The sequence below is a fragment of the Rhipicephalus sanguineus genome, chromosome 6 (assembly GCF_013339695.2).
Source record: "Rhipicephalus sanguineus isolate Rsan-2018 chromosome 6, BIME_Rsan_1.4, whole genome shotgun sequence".
Classification (NCBI taxonomy): Eukaryota; Metazoa; Arthropoda; class Arachnida; order Ixodida; family Ixodidae; genus Rhipicephalus; species Rhipicephalus sanguineus.
In genome coordinates, this window is record NC_051181.1 from 54,344,455 (window position 1) to 54,361,253 (window position 16,799).

Here is a 16,799-nt window from a genome sequence, read left to right on the forward strand (position 1 = left end):
ATGATTTATAGCGTAGCGGGTTCCTCGCAAGTGCACTTGTATTGGTTGCCAAGGAAGCCCATAAGCGCATGATCCATGTCCTCGAGGTCTCAGTAAAATTACAATGATTTATAGCGTAGTGGGTTCCTCACAAGTGCACTTTTATTGGTTGCCAAGGAAGCCCATAAGCGCATGATCCATTTCCTCGGGGTCTCAGTAAAGTTCTTCGCCCCCCCCCCCCCGTCTCTCTCCCACGTCAACGTATGTTATACAGCATGACGGGAGAGGGAAATAGCGACCGGGCGTCACCCAATGCAAAGTACATAACTGGTGGGCCGTTTAACAGGGGCGTAGCCAAGGGGGGGGGGGGTGGGGGGGTTCAAACCCCCCCCGAAATTTTTCAGTTTTGCTTGCGTATATATACACGCACACATACAAACGCACGCACGAACATACATAAAGTATGGTTGAACCCCCCCCACCCGAAAAAAATTTCTGGCTACGCCCCTGCCGTTTAAGCATTCCATCCCATTACAAATGGCTGATGATGATGATGCAAACTTTATTGGGGTCCAGAGAAGACGCAGGGGAGACCCCGCGCCACCCGGCTAGTCCCACGTAGGGACCATAATTCTTCATCGTCATCAGTCGTCGCGTCAACAAAGTGCACATAATGCCTTACAGACGTGTAGCTGGTGCCTCGCTTCTCCGCAGAATGATGAATAATAGCTTAGTAGGTGTTTCCCAACTTCACAAAAATTGTGATTTATGCGTAGTGGGTACCTTTCTAGTGTACTTGTAATGTATTGTAGCCCCAAGAGAGCTTAACGGGCTCTAGAAACGCCGCTCTTCCAGCTTTCGCTGTGACTGTGCTGCGGTTTCAGCGCATGCCTGGCGTTTTTTTCGTAGACGTGAACGTACTTCGAGTCGAACGAAAATCCGGCAGTCTCCTGTCGCGGGGTTGCACGTTTCCACCTGTCGCGTTGTTCTACGTCGGCTGGTAAAAAGAACAGGGAGACTTTTTCGACGGTGCCCTTGTATCCCGAGCGACAGCCCGGCACACAGCAGGTGTTGGGCATCGCTGTCACGACGAGGTGACCGCGAAAAGAAAAAAAAAAGGTGCAACCAGCAAAAGCAGCACCACTACGCGCTCACACTTTGCTAATGGCGGCCAGCAGCAGACGGCTTCCTCGTCCCCCTTCTAGCTACGCCAGCGCCGCGGCACGGAAAGTGCAGGCGGTATATGAAGCTCTCCCGTTGGGTTACGCGAGAGTTTCATTACCAGTAAAAGTATTGAGGGACCATGCTTGAACGCAGAAATTTCGGTCGGTCGGTCTGTCTGTCTGTCGGTCTGTCACACGATTCAGCCACCCGTCCAAAGTTTAAGCACTTGCTCAACGCCCAGCCATCTTGAGCTGGTAGCTGCGTTCATACTTGTCAATATCGTCGATCAAAAAGCAAATATTACGCATGTCTGAGGCGCAACATCAATACGTAAGTATTAGGTGGTTTGTTCCTTTACTATAAAATACATAGATACGTAATTCTAAAGACCCTAGTGGTTTTTAGGCTGCGCTGAACATGTGTTTCTTAGGCTGCTCTGAAAATGCGACGTTATGCACGAAAAGCCCTCTGCCGATGCGGGCGATTCAACATAGAGGAAAACAGCATCACAGGTGGCCGCGGATGAGACCAGGACTCGTATAGTACGTCCGGCAGAATACTTTTGTCTTTCGACGACATTTGCAGCTAAGCACGCAGATACGCGGCCAATTTTTTTCTGCATCTTCTTTTGTTCTAAAGGCGCGTGGCCGTACGTTTACTAGTGCCAACGCGGACAAAACTGTCAACACAGGGTTCCCAGTTGTGCCCACGTGTTCCAGCGCCATGGAACACGCTGCATGCTTTTCTTTCTTTAGATGCGAAGCAGCTTATGGCGGAGTTCAATTCAGTGGTGGTGGTGTGCGGCGTCACCACCCTTACTGCGCATTTGCATACCCTCTCCACGCAACTCCTCCACTCCGCCTCCCCTTCCTTCCTCGTTTAAATAAAAGGCTCGCGTTAGGTCGTACACACGCTCAGTCACTGCGCCGGTGTCATGAGTTCCAACTTCAACGTCGGCGCCAGTTGCAGTAATACCTTAACGCCTGCCGAGATCGCGGAGCAGCGGAAGGCTCGACGCGCCGAAGCGCAACGTAAACGCCGGCAAGCGGACCCCGAGCTCCGGGCTTGGGAAGCCCAGCACAAACGGCAACGTCGGCGGGGAACTGCAACGGACGAAACGCCGGCCAAACATGCCCAAACGATACTTCGCATCCCCTCATGGTCCCCTTTAGCGGGAGATGGTGTAATTTTTTTTATCAAGCGGCCATGGAAAAGAAAAACCACGACGGGGCGCCGAGAAGCGAAGGCGTGTCCGCGCCAGCTCCTGCTTTTTGCGCCTTTTTGAAGTGTATTTTCTCTGAATGTGCCAGCAATTTTGGTCGCATTTGATCTGCGAAGGTATCAGGACTCCACCGGTACTAAAAGCCAGCTCCGTTCGCGGAATTTTGTCGTTTTTCGGCGCGTTTCGCCGCCGCCGCGGCCAAGCCTAACAAGCAACGCCCACCGCCGGCGGGGTGCCGCGCCCGGCTCCGTCCCCGGGTACGTACGCCATCGCACCAGAGCACGAAAGCGTGATCCAAGATGGAATATAAAGTGGAAGGAGAGGATAGCGCGCCGGACGAGGTTTCTCAAGATGAGGGGTGGCAGTGCGCCGGCACCAGAACTACTGGCGTCAGAAAGGCGGGTGCAAACCCTACCGCGCCGCTGCCGGCCGATGCCGTGAGTGATAAACAAAATGGTTCTAAGCTCAAGGCCGTGGTTCTATGTGCCGGGATAACGCCCCATCTGCCCTGGGTGAACGTCAAGGCCGTTATTCGCCCCCGTGGAGGCATAGATATTGCCAAGGTGGGTGCCGTCGTGGTGGCTGCCGCAATCATCGCCGCCGCTGGCATCCGCAAGGATGATCTGCACCAAGATACCCTGTGCCCAAACATGCAGCAAATTATTATGGTGGCTAGCACTCCCAAAAGGGAAAATACCGTCCGATACGTCCACATACGTGAGGTCATCGTCGCCGGCAAGACCCACGAGCTCAGTGCCTATGAGACTGCCCCGCACTACACGTGTAAGGGCGTGATCCGAGGTATACCACCCAAGACGGACCAAATGTGGTCGATGCCAATATTGTAAATGCAAAAAAAAAAATGCCAGGCCTGCGCTCAAACCGCAGCACAGTCACAGCGAAAGCTGGAAGAGCGGCGTTTCTAGAGCCCGTTGTAAGCTCTCTTGGGGCTACTAATACAAGTATACTAGCAAGGTACCCACTACGCCACAAATCACAATTTTTGTGAAGTTGGGAAGCACCTACCAAGCCAATATTTGTCATTCTGCGGAGAAGCCAGGCGCCAGCTACACATCTGTAAGGCATTATGTGCGCTTTGTTGAAGCGACGACTGATGACGATGAAGAATTATGGCTCAGCCCTTTGTAATGGGTTGGAAGCTTTAAACGGCCCACCGGTTATGTAATTTGCATTGGGTGACGCTCGGTCGCTATTTCCCTCTCCCGCCATTCTGTATAACATACGTTGACGTGGGAGAGGGGGGGTGCGAAGAACTTTATTGAGACCCCGAGGAAATGGATCATGCGCCTAAGGGCTTCCTTGGCAACCAATACAAGTGCACTTGCGAGGAACCCACTACGCTATAAATCATTGTAATTTTTAGATGCGAAGTTTCTTATGGCGGGGTTCAATCCGGTGGTGGTGTGCGGCGTGACCACCCTTACTGCGCATGCACATACCCTCTCAACTCTCCCCTTTCCCTCTCCATTTTCCCTCTCCCCTCCTCCTCTCTACACCCAGGTGCAGGCTTTGCGGCGGCTAGCACCTTACGGCAAGCAAAGACTGTCCCCAAAGATTCAAAATTTCATACGTCGTGCGACGCAGACAAGGCAAGCGTGCTCGTGCCACTCGTAGCAATTCCCCTGCAGCATCACCACCCCCTGACCTGGCCTTCTAAGACAACCTCGGGTTCCCAGCCATGACTTCAGGGACGGAAGCCGATTCACAGGGCCGTTGCGGCTCCAGAGACCACTCCAGATCTCGTGCATGCTCCAGGTACCGAGGGCGTTCCAGGTCCAGAAGGCGCTCTAAATCTCGGGCTGAGGCCCGGTCATGGTCAAGGGCGCGCTCCAAGACTGGCTCCTCCACCGCTCGCCGCCAACAGAAACCGGCACTTTCCTGGGCCAGCGAGGTGCCGACCGACAACGGCGAACCGGCGCAAGGTACTGCTTCCCCCTCCCAACAGTCGGGTCTCTCGGGTTACGCACACGAGTTAGAGATACTCCGCAAGGAAAACGCGCAGTTACGCAAGGAAAACGCGCAGGTTAAAAAAGGAAAGAAAAAAATGGCGAGCGAAATCGCGGAAATGAAGACATTCACGCCAAGACAGGCTTCCGATTCTTCCCCGGCACTGATAGCCATGGATGTGCCGGAGGCATCTACGGGTGGCTCTGGCGCCTCTAAGCGCCACGCGAAAGGAAGTAAGCAGAATGACGCGACGGGCAAAACGGTGGCCGCAATGGAAGAGGTCCTCGCCGCGATGCAGAGCAGCTTAAAGGCCAACTCCGGCGATTTTGTGGCCATGTCAAAGTAATGGTGCTTTTATGTTCCTGAGATGCTCCTGTTACGGGCCCGATAGCAGAAATACTCGGCAAATTGGAGAATAATTTTAAATAAGCAAAAAAGCGCAACACCGAAACCGAAACCCAACCGAGTGTAATGTCTACGTATGACGTAGACGTTGTTACGAACGAACCGGAAGTCGTGCAAGGCATGCCGGTCACGCCGGCGCGGAGTATGAAAACTGTGACAGCCGGGACGATCAGCGAAGCGCCGGCCAAACCAACGCTGTCTGTCGCCTTGTGCACAGCAGACGCTCGCTGTAGCGGCCTAAGCGCCGAAGTTAGCGGTGCCCTCGGCTGCGTCACTTCCGCCGCCTTGCCAACACTGACGTCACAGACGCAATGTTGCCAATAATTGTGGGAAGCCAGGAGGGCGTTTGCAGACAATCTTTAAAATTCATTTGCAAACAATCTGCGCATGTCTCAAGCCTGTAATTTGGCATAAATGACGGAAATGTGCAAAGGAACGTACCCAGCGAATTTCACTGAGATCCATCGAACTCGAAAAATCGCCGGAGTTGGCCTTTAAGTCAAATACAGATTGCGCTTAGTGATCCACAAAGCGGGCTCGTTGGAATGTATGGAAAGACTCGAGAGTGCGGGTAGGAGAGCTCCCTCCCCCGCGACCGGATCGACTCCCGATATGAGGCTACCAAGAAATCCTCCGAGCTACATCATCGCACCTCCCACCTCTGGTGCCATATTACGCGTAGCCCAAGGTGGCCAAGCGCCGGATCAACCTCATAATGGATAGTCGCATCGAGCACTTCAAGATATGGCAATAGAACTCTAGGGGGTTCTCAAATAAGAGACCCCTCATACAGCAGTCTCTCATGTCATTCACGAACAAACCACACGTCATTGCACTGCAGGAAGCGTGCGCTATGCGCTATCCCGAGCGCGGGACCCCCTGGCTATCAAGCAGTGTTCGGGCCCCCCTGGGGTCGAGGCGTTTCGATCTTTGTAGATAAAAAGCTTACACACCTGTTTCGCCATCTCGGGCCGGCGAGCGATGGTACAGAGTACGTCATGGTTGAGATCCTTCTCGATCCACCACGTCGAGGCCTGCGTAGGAACAGTCTTTACGTCCTGAACGTCTATAGCAGTCCATGCAGCCCTGCAGCCCGTTTCAAGTCTCTTCAAGAAGGCCGTTGATTTGGCTTGCACATGGCCGCTTATTGTTGTTGGCGACAATATTGCCCCATATGCGCTTTGGGGATATGCATACGGCACTCGCTAAGGCCGGGACCTCTGGCAGAGCGCCACCGAGGTCGACCTCGCCCTCATTACTGACAACGACTTCCCAGCTAGGATAGGTAATTCGGTGTGTAAGGATACAACCCCAGACCTCACGTTTGTCAAAAACGTAACCGGAGCCGAGTGGGAAAGCACTACCCTCGACTATGGCAGTGATCCTTACGTTTGGAGACCAGGACACGAATAGCCAGGAGTATATAGAGGGCATTCACGGTGACAGACTGGGATGTGTTGCGCAAACTCAGGGCTAACAGGGATCTCACCTGCACCCCCGACTTTGAAAATTGGTGCAAGAGCATTAAGGAAGACGCCGCATCCGCTACCAAGAAAATCGTAACCGACCTGGATGTAGATAAAATGAACAGCAGGCTCGCCCACCACCTTGACGCCAAGCAGTCGCTGCTGCAACGATGGAAGAGCTAGAGGCTCAACAGAAGGTTACGCAAGAAAATCGCCCAGGTCAACAAGGCGATCGAGGAACATTGCCGCACCCTATCTAAACAGTGAGACGAGGTGTGCGAGTCTGTCGAAAACAAACTTCGCAATGGCAAGTCTTGGGGTCTTCTCAAACACCTCCTCGACGAGAACAGCACGAGGCCCAGTCAGAGACGTTCCTTGACCCGAGCCCTGCACGACGCAACTGAGTCATGTACCGATGAGTATGTCCTGAACGAGCTGATTCGAAAATATCTTCCAGTAACCGAAGGCGAGGACGCCTTCGGTTACTGTGCCTGCGGGTCCGGAAGCCCCTGAGCTCGACCGTGACTTTACCGAGGCTCAAATCAGGCAAGTCGTTTTAGCCCTCAACGCTAAATCTACTCCCGGCCGGGACGGCGTCACCAACAAGAAGCTCAAGAATATCGATCACAGGTCGATCGAGTACCTGACGGAACGTATCAGTGAGGTTTGGTGGAGCGGACGCGTCCCACCCCAGTGCAAAACGGCCTGCGCGGTCCTCATTCCCAAACAAGGCAAGACTCCCAGTATTGATAACCTCAGACCAATATCTCTGACGTCCTGCGTCCGTCAGCAAGGTTGCAAAGCATGCCTTGCTGAATCTACTCACACGTCACCTCGATTAGATCGGGGCATACACACACAATATGATTGGCTTCCGCGCCGGCCTCGACGCAGGACGCCATGAAGATGATTAAGCACCATATCCTCGATCGGAGTACGAGGGACACCAGAGCCATACTCGGGCTCGACCTCGAAAAAGCCTTTGACAACATCTCCCAACAATTTATCCTCACCTCCATCGCGGGACTAGAGCTCGCGCCCAGGGTCTACAACTTTATTAGATCCTTTTTGAGTCTAAGAATCTCCCGCCTCAAGTTCGAGAGTTGCACGTCGGATGAAGTCGTCCTCGGATCCCGCGGCACGCCCCAGGCATCAGTCATATCGCCAACGTTATTTAACGTTGCCATGATCGCCCTATCCAAGAGACTCTCAAGTCGGAGGAATCAAGCATACCATCTACGCGTACGATATAACAATTTGGTGCACCGGAGGCAGTGGGGGCCTAGTCGAGTTGGTCATGCAAGGGGCCATCGAGTCACCGAGTAGTTCCTGCTTCCAACGGGCCTAAAATGCTCCCCGGCGAAGTCCGAACTCCTTCTGTACAAGAAGAGGCCGCGCGGTGGTAGTTATCGGGATTGGAAGCCGGCTTCAGAAAGTGTAATCCGGCTCCACACTGCCAATAGCTCTCCGGTTCCCAGGGTTGACTCTATCCGCATACTCGGTATGTTCATCGAATCAAACGGTGCAAATGACATGGCATTAGGACAGATTGTTGCTAAAACCGAGAATGCACCCAGACTGATTCGAGGAATCTCCAACAGGCACCAAGGTCTCAAAGATAATTTAATCAGACTGATTCGCGCCTTTGTGCTATGCCGTTTCACTTACACAGTGGCCATGTACAAATGGGAGCGGGCAGAACGAGAGAAGCTAAACGCACTCATACGCAAAGTCGTCAAGAAGGCGCTTGGTGTCCCTATTAGGACACACAACAAAGATCTCCTGAAGTTGGAATTCACAACACCCTTGAAGAAATTGCCGAGGCTCAGGAAACAGCCCAACTACTAAGGCTATCCGGTCACCGGCCAGCAGAAAAATACTCGAAGAAATTGGGTTCAACCCCATCGCTCACATTCCGAGCTACGCCCAGATCCCCACGGAAATCAGAAAGAATATTTACGTCGCCCCCATCCCACGCAACATCCACCCGGTCCACAATGCCGGGAGGCGCAAGGCCCGAGCCAGCGCAATTCTGGGAAGCTTGCCTTGAGACGGCACCGATGCCAGTTTTGTCGATGCAGCGGAATATGTGGAACAAGACGCCTTCTCGGCCGTGGTAGTCAATGCGCAGTGTCAGGTGGTCAACTGTGCAGCAGTGCAAACTTCTAATCTCGAAGAGGCCGAGCAACTTGCGATTGCGCTCGCCATGCTCGATGATCGCAGGGAGACTGTGTATAGTGACTCAAAAGCAGCATTTAGGGCCTTCCAGATGGGGTGCATCTCCCGTTTAGCGATCCGTGTGCTACAAACCACCGAGCACGTTTCCTCTCACTCTTTACACTGGTTTCCCGCGTACATTGGGGAGGTATAGGGAGTTCCCGCGAACCCCAACGAGGTCGCGAACGATGCCGCGCGAGGATTGTAGGACCGCGCCGCTTCCAATCCCGTCCCTCACCCAGGCCACAGGGACGCGCCGTACTCGTATAAAGAAGTCACTAAATTCTTTTACCTAGCGCGAAGGGTTTACCCTCCTCCGCACCCTAAACTCAACAGACCCCAAGCAGTCTGCCTTCGACTACTTCAGACCAAATCGTATCCCAGTTTTGCGTATCTTCACGAGATCTAACCGGAAAATTTCCCGAATGGCCTATGTTGGGTATGTGGCGAGACCGCCACATTAGAGCATATCCTCAGCACGTACCAAGCCATGGACTCAACCTTCACCTTGAAGGGAGACGCTTCTACGCAGCCCCGCTCCCAATGATCAGCTTAAGGCTGTCCAGCGGGCCCGCGAGCTGGCCGGCAGGCTCGGCTTGCCGGTCCCTGTGTGGGACTGAGCCGGGTGCGCGACCCACTCGCGTTCTGCAGGACCGAATAAAGTTATTTTCCTTCCTTCCTTCAAGCGGCCATGCCCAATACTACGAGGGAAAGTTATCAGTGCTTTGTCGTAATGGCAGCGAACTGCGCCTAGTGCTGCATCTGAGGAGCTTTGCGTGATGTAACCTCCTTTGTGCTGACGCAGAGGACCAATTTCGCCCGTCTTTTTTAGGGGAGGAGGACGTTGGCAGCAGGGTTGCCAATGGTGGCTACTTTTCGCCAAATTGGCGAATTTGAGAGGCCCGTGACGACCTAAAATTGTGAGTGGCGACATGGCGAATTTTTGGCAATTTTCGGCTTAGGTCTCCACTGAGTTATGCATCCTAAGCTCAGTGTCCTCCCAACGAATGAGCGGCAACATTCTCCGTATTTTTCTTGTTTTTAGGCTCACGAGTAGAATGTGCACATTACGCATCATTCGGTATGTCCTTCCTGTAACTCGTGTGTATCTCCTCAAACATCTAGATGCAGGAGCTACTGGAACGGCCTCCAGCGACATCCTAGCAAAATGTAAGTCAGAGGACTGCCTCGCATACCGCGAGAGGGCAGTGTTTGATTATAAGGTTATGACTTTAGGTGCTTTAAGCTTCTCTAAAGTTTCGCTTCTGAAGGGGCTAGAGGACGGGTTGGCCGCGTGTTCCGACCATTTGTTCCGCCAAAGCTCCAACTGTTCTGAATAGCTTGGCGACTTATTCACTGTTGCAGTACCCCCAATTCAGCTCGTAAAGATACGCGGCTATTTGTGCAATCAAAAAATATTTATTGAGGCATTTTACACTGTTCTCGGTGAGCGTGTGCAATGAAAACAATTGCTGTATAACATTTTACATTGTCTACCTGTTCGTTAATGACGCATCGGATTTACACGTGTAGATATAAGTGACTATAAGATAAAAGGGTCAGTGGCGTTCTTTATCATATTAGTTCACATTTAAAAGGTGTAAGACTCACTAATTATCGGTTCCTGCAAGAATTCTGTCGTGTCAATAAACCTTACGTAAAGCTGTCTACAAACAACGATTTCACGTTTTCGCCCGAGGTTTACCACACTTTTACCTTTGAAACGAGCCGACAGGGATGGAAGGATATCAAGAGCGTTTCATTGATTCACCCTTGCGCCGCCACGCACATAGTCGGAGAAGCAGCACCATGCACTCCCATTGAGAAGCGGGAGATACGACTGGCATTGAGAAACGTCAATGTAATTTAAGGGTCTTTGATGGTACTGTATTCTACGGGGCTATACGTGAGTGGAAATTTTCATTACTATGTATGCCGCACATTTCTAGGATGGCGATTTTTTTGGCGAAATTTGTAAAAAAAAAATGGCGACTTTTGGCGACTTTTTGCACGTCGTTTGGCGACATTTACTCGAAAGTCAGTGGCAACCCTGGTTGGCAGCCAATTTAACTGTTAATAGAGGGTGGTAGGCGCAGTAAATCACTGCTGTGACCAATATATCAAGTTTATACACGAAGCACTCCATCAATATACTACATGTCTAAAACAAATTCAGCCTTGTATTCGGGACGTTTAGTGTTCGTAAAAGGTGTGAGGAAAGGCAGCGCTACGCCTCAGTAACTGACGTCTCTCTATGGATTTATTGCACAAGCACTATTAGCATGTGCACTCAGTTCCTCGCTGGCAGCCATCTTCAATCGGCACGATGACCGCACCGTCCACTTGCAGCCAGGAGACATAACCCTGCGAGGAAGACGGAAGCAGCGTTTGTTGTTGGCCGCGAACGGCTGCGATGAAGTTAACGGAACACGAAGGGGTCAGACAAGATCCTGCTTTGACGGCTGATCCGTTAGGTGCAAGCGCTAGTGCTGCGCCCAACGCTATGCGTGCGTCACGACGCAGACTTCCGCCGCGGCCGAACCCAGGAGGATGACGGCCCCTCCCCCTTCTATCGCCTTCGACATTTGCTTCCGTTTCCGGCAAATGTCGTCGTTGCGTGCTGTACCTATGCGGACCGGAGTCTCGCGAAGTGTAATCTATCTGTTTGAAGTCACTCAGTAGCGCGCCATCACAAGAAAGGCCCCGTAACCGACCATGTTTACTCCCGTGTCATTCGTTGTCCTGGCTTTCTTTGCAAGCCTCCTCGGTGAGTACAACTCCGGATTAGCGTTGCATCTAGTGGACGTTAAAGGAACTGCGCCTTACGTAGGGTTCAGAGATGCTGGCGGTGCTGGATGGGAATGCCCGCGACATAGGTCAAGAGCTCCGGCTGGCGAATATGTTTACTGCGCCTTATGACTTATGTTTCTTACTCTAACCATTTTATCTCGCCAGGAAAAGCACAATAAAAGCGAGACTGTGACATTGACGTCCACATTTCAAGAAATTTATCTGCTATGATACTGCCTTGGTTACTTGGTGTCCCACAATCCACAAATAAAAGCTTTCCTTGCCTTCTGGGACTGAAAACTAACTGACGAGAGAAACTTTACCTGGTTCTGCATCACACGAAGAGGATGGATAAGTAGTTTGTAACCAAGGACGCATGTTTCAAATCTTTTAAAGTTGTGAAACGGGATATTCGACGTTCTTAACCAAGAAATAGCCAATATCGGCAGCTTTTGTGGCTGTTTGAAAATCACGAGAATGTTATCATCGCTAGCTATGACCTTGTTTGAGACTATGCACAACGCGCATGAGGGACGTCATAAAAATACCATGCCTTTTTAATGCACGGTAAGGTAATTATGAAGTTCTACCTTAGAGTGAACAGTATTCTACCGTGTTGTTGAAGCTGCACATGCACTAAAGTGCAAGTGTATATCACGGGACAATGCTAATACTTCGTGGAACTGCGGCGTACGAACTCAACTACGTACATTGCGCTTACCAGTTCTGTCTGGGAGCGACAACCTAAAAACGCTGAAATCCAAGAGGAAGGCAAGGAAAAAACTCTACGTATCCTTAGCTGCGCTAAAGCCACGTAATGCCGCTACCTGGGATAACTATCCAGTGATAGCAACTCTTTGTGGAATGTGCGGTTTCAGTAAGCTTTGAGGACCCTCCATGTAAACGTACACACTGTGTGAAGGCACGCATCCAGCTAGGATTTTGTTGTTGACATCGTCCAACTCCGAACGGAGCGAGTGTAAAAAAGCGCAAACGTGCACACAGCGTGTTTATAGGCCGTCGTGGTCTGCGCGAGGGCAAGAGTTGGCAGTGTCCAGTCGCGCATCGCTCTGCCCTTCATGCCCGCCGAAATGCCGCCTCGTTGGCAGGGTGCTTCAGATAACTAGCACCAAGTATTTAAAAAAAACATAGGCGCTACTCATCTCGAATCGGCACAGTATTGTTCTAAGCCACATGGAGCACGTCAGTATATTTTGTTCCAGCCCGCCAAGCTCGGTAATTATCACATATTGATTATTGAACTTTTTGAGTGGTAACTGTAGCGAAAAATCTTCAATACAAAAGTTGTAGCGCTTGCTCAGAAACATCGGATTTTTTAATCTATTCTAAGATAACTCCCCTGATTAATCTTTTTCGAGCTTTCTTTAAAGCGCGCGAACTTTAAAAAATACCAAGTGACTGCCACCTATCGCGCGGCGTTTTTAGTGCCCCCAAATGTATGTTGAATGATTATCAAGGGATGCTCCGCGCCCGCAGGTCAAGCGGGAGAGGGCACGGACGAGACCGGCGTGCCGTCAAGCGAGCGCCACGCGAAGGGCACGTTACACGCTGACGTCGCCAAGGAGCCGGCGCGACAGAACAAGAGCGCCGGGCGTGCGCGATGCGGGCCCAGTGGCGCGCGACGCGAGCGCCACTGCGCTAGAGGGAGGCGTGGCGCATACTAAAGAGCGATGTCAGCCCTTCCCTCGCCCTCCTCTTAATTGATGAAGTAGAGTATACGGATTAGTGAACTGTTGGAGATGTGCCGACACCGCAAACGCCGTCGAGCTCTATATATATAGTGATCCAAACTGAAGGCTTTAGACATTGTAATTAGGTCCCTAATTATTGTTAATTAACGCATGTAACAGGTGTAGCACGTGTTCTCCGTAGCGTATACTTACCTACTGTGTATACCGACCAAGCGTCAATTACCTATGTTTATTTAGGGCGAACAAGTCTATTCATTGATGTAGTCTTGATGCGCACCTATAATAATAATATCTGGGGTTTAACGTCCCAAAACCACGATATGATTATGATAGACGCCGTAGTGGAGGGCTCCGGAAATTTCGACCACCTGGGGCTCTTTAACGTGCACCTAAATCTAAGTACACGGGCCTCAAACATTTCCGCCTCCATCGAAAAGGCAGCCGCCGCGGCCGGAATTCGATCCCGCGACCTTCGGGTCAGCAGTCGAGCGCCATAACCACTTGACCACCGTGGCGGGGCGATGCGCACCTATCACCATTTCATTATTTGTAATTATATATCCTGACACATAAGTAACCTAGTAAACTTATGCTCCTATATCTCGTATACAATCGGTAACACATCGTTTAGGTGTTGTTTAATTTAATTTAATTTTTTTGCCAGGGGGGTGGGAGGGGAGTCTTTAGAACTCTGGACAACCCCGCTCGGTGGTGAATCTGGGGCGCTCCCCAAGGAACTGAATGTCGCTAGATACTAGGGCGATAAAAAATGCCAGACCATAAAAAAAATCACACCCACAAGTTAAGGTGGAAGAGCGGCGCTCTAAAAGCTAGTTGTAAATCTCCTACGGCGCGTAGTGCAATTACGCAGCGTAGACGCTAACGGTTCAATATTGTCACGGGGTCGTGACGTCGACGAAGACAACAGCTGGTGTGGTCAAGATGGTGTGGCCGACAGCTGGTGTGGCCGAACTTGTGGCCAGGAAAGGGAAACTCAAACTACAGCAATACACGCTATACACTGATAGCGGCGAACTGGGCGTCGGCCGTCGAAGAACTGACAAGCGGTGAAGCGCGTCGGCATTTATGCATGTGCTGTAGAATATTCCAGCGTTATCGCTGGTTGTCGCGCTATCTCTAGAATAATCTCGAGCGTTCGCATCTTGCGCGCAATCTTAACAAAATGATCTACAATAATCGCGAAGCTTGTCGAACAATGAGGCGTGATTTGCGCTGAGCGTTGCTGACAGTCTTTCTGGGTGAAAACAGAATACAGCAACAGTGATAATAAGAAACGCACGTGGCAATATGTATTTGTTTATCGAGTAATATCAGGTGTAGTTTGTGATCCTAAGCGTCGAAGTACTCACCACGCGTCTGTGCGCGTGAGTAGCGGCGCAGATTCTTGATGCCGTGGTTGATGATGATGATGAATTTTGGCTGACCCACTTGCATAAGCTGTGCAGCTTTAAACCATGCGTTCGTTACGCAGTTTAGATCGTGTGACTCCTGGTACGATGCTGCGCTTCTTCCACGGCGCTAAAGCGACTATTCGTCCGATATGGCGCCTCTGTAGAGTCTTTTTGCGGTGAAGTTTTAAGCACTAGCGTGGATCTTTGGCAGAATAACTGTCAACCACTGAGACTGCCTGTGTTCTTTTCCGCCATAGCCTGGCATTCCTTTGTTATGGGCGATAGCTGCGACGAACACTTGCGGCGGCGGACTCCATGGCCAACAAAAGCGGCCCTTGTCGCGAGCTCATAACAGGTTACGCGACAAAAGATAGCGACAGAAACGAGTAACAGCAGGCAGGGTAACCCGGACCATGCTCAGTTAGCTTCTCTTTGCGAAGGAAAGGGAAGCAAAGTATTGAGAGAAAGAGGAGAATTATACGTTCAACTCAACCACGGAACCAAAATTCCCGCTGTTACATTGTAGTCAGTCACAGTGGTCGCCTATCCTGAAGAATCCAAGCAGCTCTTTATGGCCTTCGGCAGCATCGATAGTGCTCACCATTGTCCCCGCACCTTGTCTAACCAGAAAATCTTCCGTCTACACATTTAAAGCAGTCCGAATGACATGCGTTTTATTTTGTAACCACAAGTTATCAGACATTTCATGCAGTTTTCTTGCCAGCGCAGGCACTTCAGTGGCGTGATCGGCTATTTCTGGGGGCAATAAGTGTGAATACTCAAATAAAACGCTGCGGTGAAAGCCTCCCTTGGTAACCATTCTGTTGCTCATACTGCCCGCCGGCTGTCTGTTGTACACAATACGTGACCAGCCCATGTCCATTTCTTTCGCTTAATGTCAACTAGGATATCTCCAACTCCTCTTTGTTCCCTGACCCATTCTGCCGTCCTCCGATTCCTTAATGTGATTCCTATCATTTTACGTTCTATTGGACACTGTGTGGTCCTCAACCTTTTCTCTAGTTGCTTTGTTATCCTCCATATTTCAGCTCGATATGTTGCAACTTGCAGTATGCAGTGATTGTATACTTTTCGCATTAAGGGCAGTGGCACATTTCCTGACATTATTTGGGAGGGCCTGCCGAATGCGCTCCAAGCCGTCCTTATTCTTCAGTGAATTTCTCCTTCGTCATTAGGCTCTCCAATTAGTAGTTGTCCTAGGTACGCATATTCTTGTATACACTCTAATTCATGGTGTTTTTAATCTTAAACTATTTCCCTTCCGCCAGGCTATTCAACATTATCTTTGTCTTCATCATATTCATTTTTAGACCTACTTTAATAATTTCGTTTAATTCTTCAATCATTTCTTGCGATTCGTTGCTATCGTTACTGAAGACTACTATGTCATCTGCAAATCGTACGTTGCTGAGCTATTCTCCATTAACCTTGATTCCTCTTTCTTGTCAGTCTAGTTGTTTAAATACTTCCTCTAAGCACGCAGTGAACAACATTGGGGATACTGTATTTCTTTGTCTGACTCCTTTTTTATCGTAATTTTATCATCTTTTTGCGGAGAAGTAAGGTAGCTGTGGAGTCTTTGCAGTGTCGACCAAGGTATTGACATAAGAGTTAGGTACTCCTTCGTTCACCTCTTTATTTCAGACATCATCTCGAATACAAGGACAAAAAGCAGATGCTCTCCCTGACGGGATCCCAGAACTCAAATGCACACAGTCAGATCATGTACTAATAGAAACAACATTGTACACTATTATTACATACAGAACGCAGTTTTATGTAAAGTGATCAAGGTGCATAGTTTCACAATTATAAAGAAACAGCCATAAAAGTACAAATAACGAAACCCCAGGAACGTATAATTTCTGCATACACAACCTACTAATCTTGAGGACAGGGAAGGAGGTAAGCTCTCACATACTTTTTGAAAGCGTTGATGGATACACATTTGTGAATAATTTCTATGGCATTTGTATTTCTCTTGAGAAGACTGGGAATTGGGTATGTAAGCAATTGGGTTCCATAGTTGGTCAGCTCACTGGAACCGTTGCCGCTTTGAGGCACTGAGTGTAAAGTGTAGCAAGTTTCTTCCAAATAAATTCTCCTGCGACATTAAGCAGATTGGCTGTTATTTCGTCATAGCCAGCTGCTTTTCCACGTGGCATATCGCGTACGAATTTTCTAACCTCGTCGGTAGTAACATGTAGAACTTCCGTGTCTTGATCGTCGCTATTTCCGCTACAGGATGGATAACTTATTTTCGAACTATATAGTTCACCGTAAGGCTTATTCTGCCACACGAAGTATGTCATTGAAGTTTATGATAATATTTCCCAGCTTGTCCTTTACAGCGTGCAGTTTCTTCCTTCCAAGACAGTCTCTTTTTCGCTGTTTTCATGCTGGTGCCTTTTTTGACTGCCGCTTCTATCGCTTTAACGGGTTA

At 50.2% G+C, this 16,799-nt stretch overlaps 1 protein-coding gene across 1 annotated transcript in view; it reads left to right on the top strand.

Annotated features, from left to right (window-relative positions):
* Window positions 1-11,058: 11,058 nt before the first annotated feature.
* The window catches only part of LOC119395793 (uncharacterized), a 75,143-nt gene continuing 69,402 nt past the window's right edge, over window positions 11,059-16,799 (top strand). Inside the window, exon 1 of the mRNA XM_037662801.2 lies at window positions 11,059-11,188. Coding sequence (XP_037518729.1) covers window positions 11,137-11,188 — 52 coding nt within the window. The 5' untranslated portion in view covers window positions 11,059-11,136. The remainder of the gene's footprint in view (window positions 11,189-16,799) is intronic.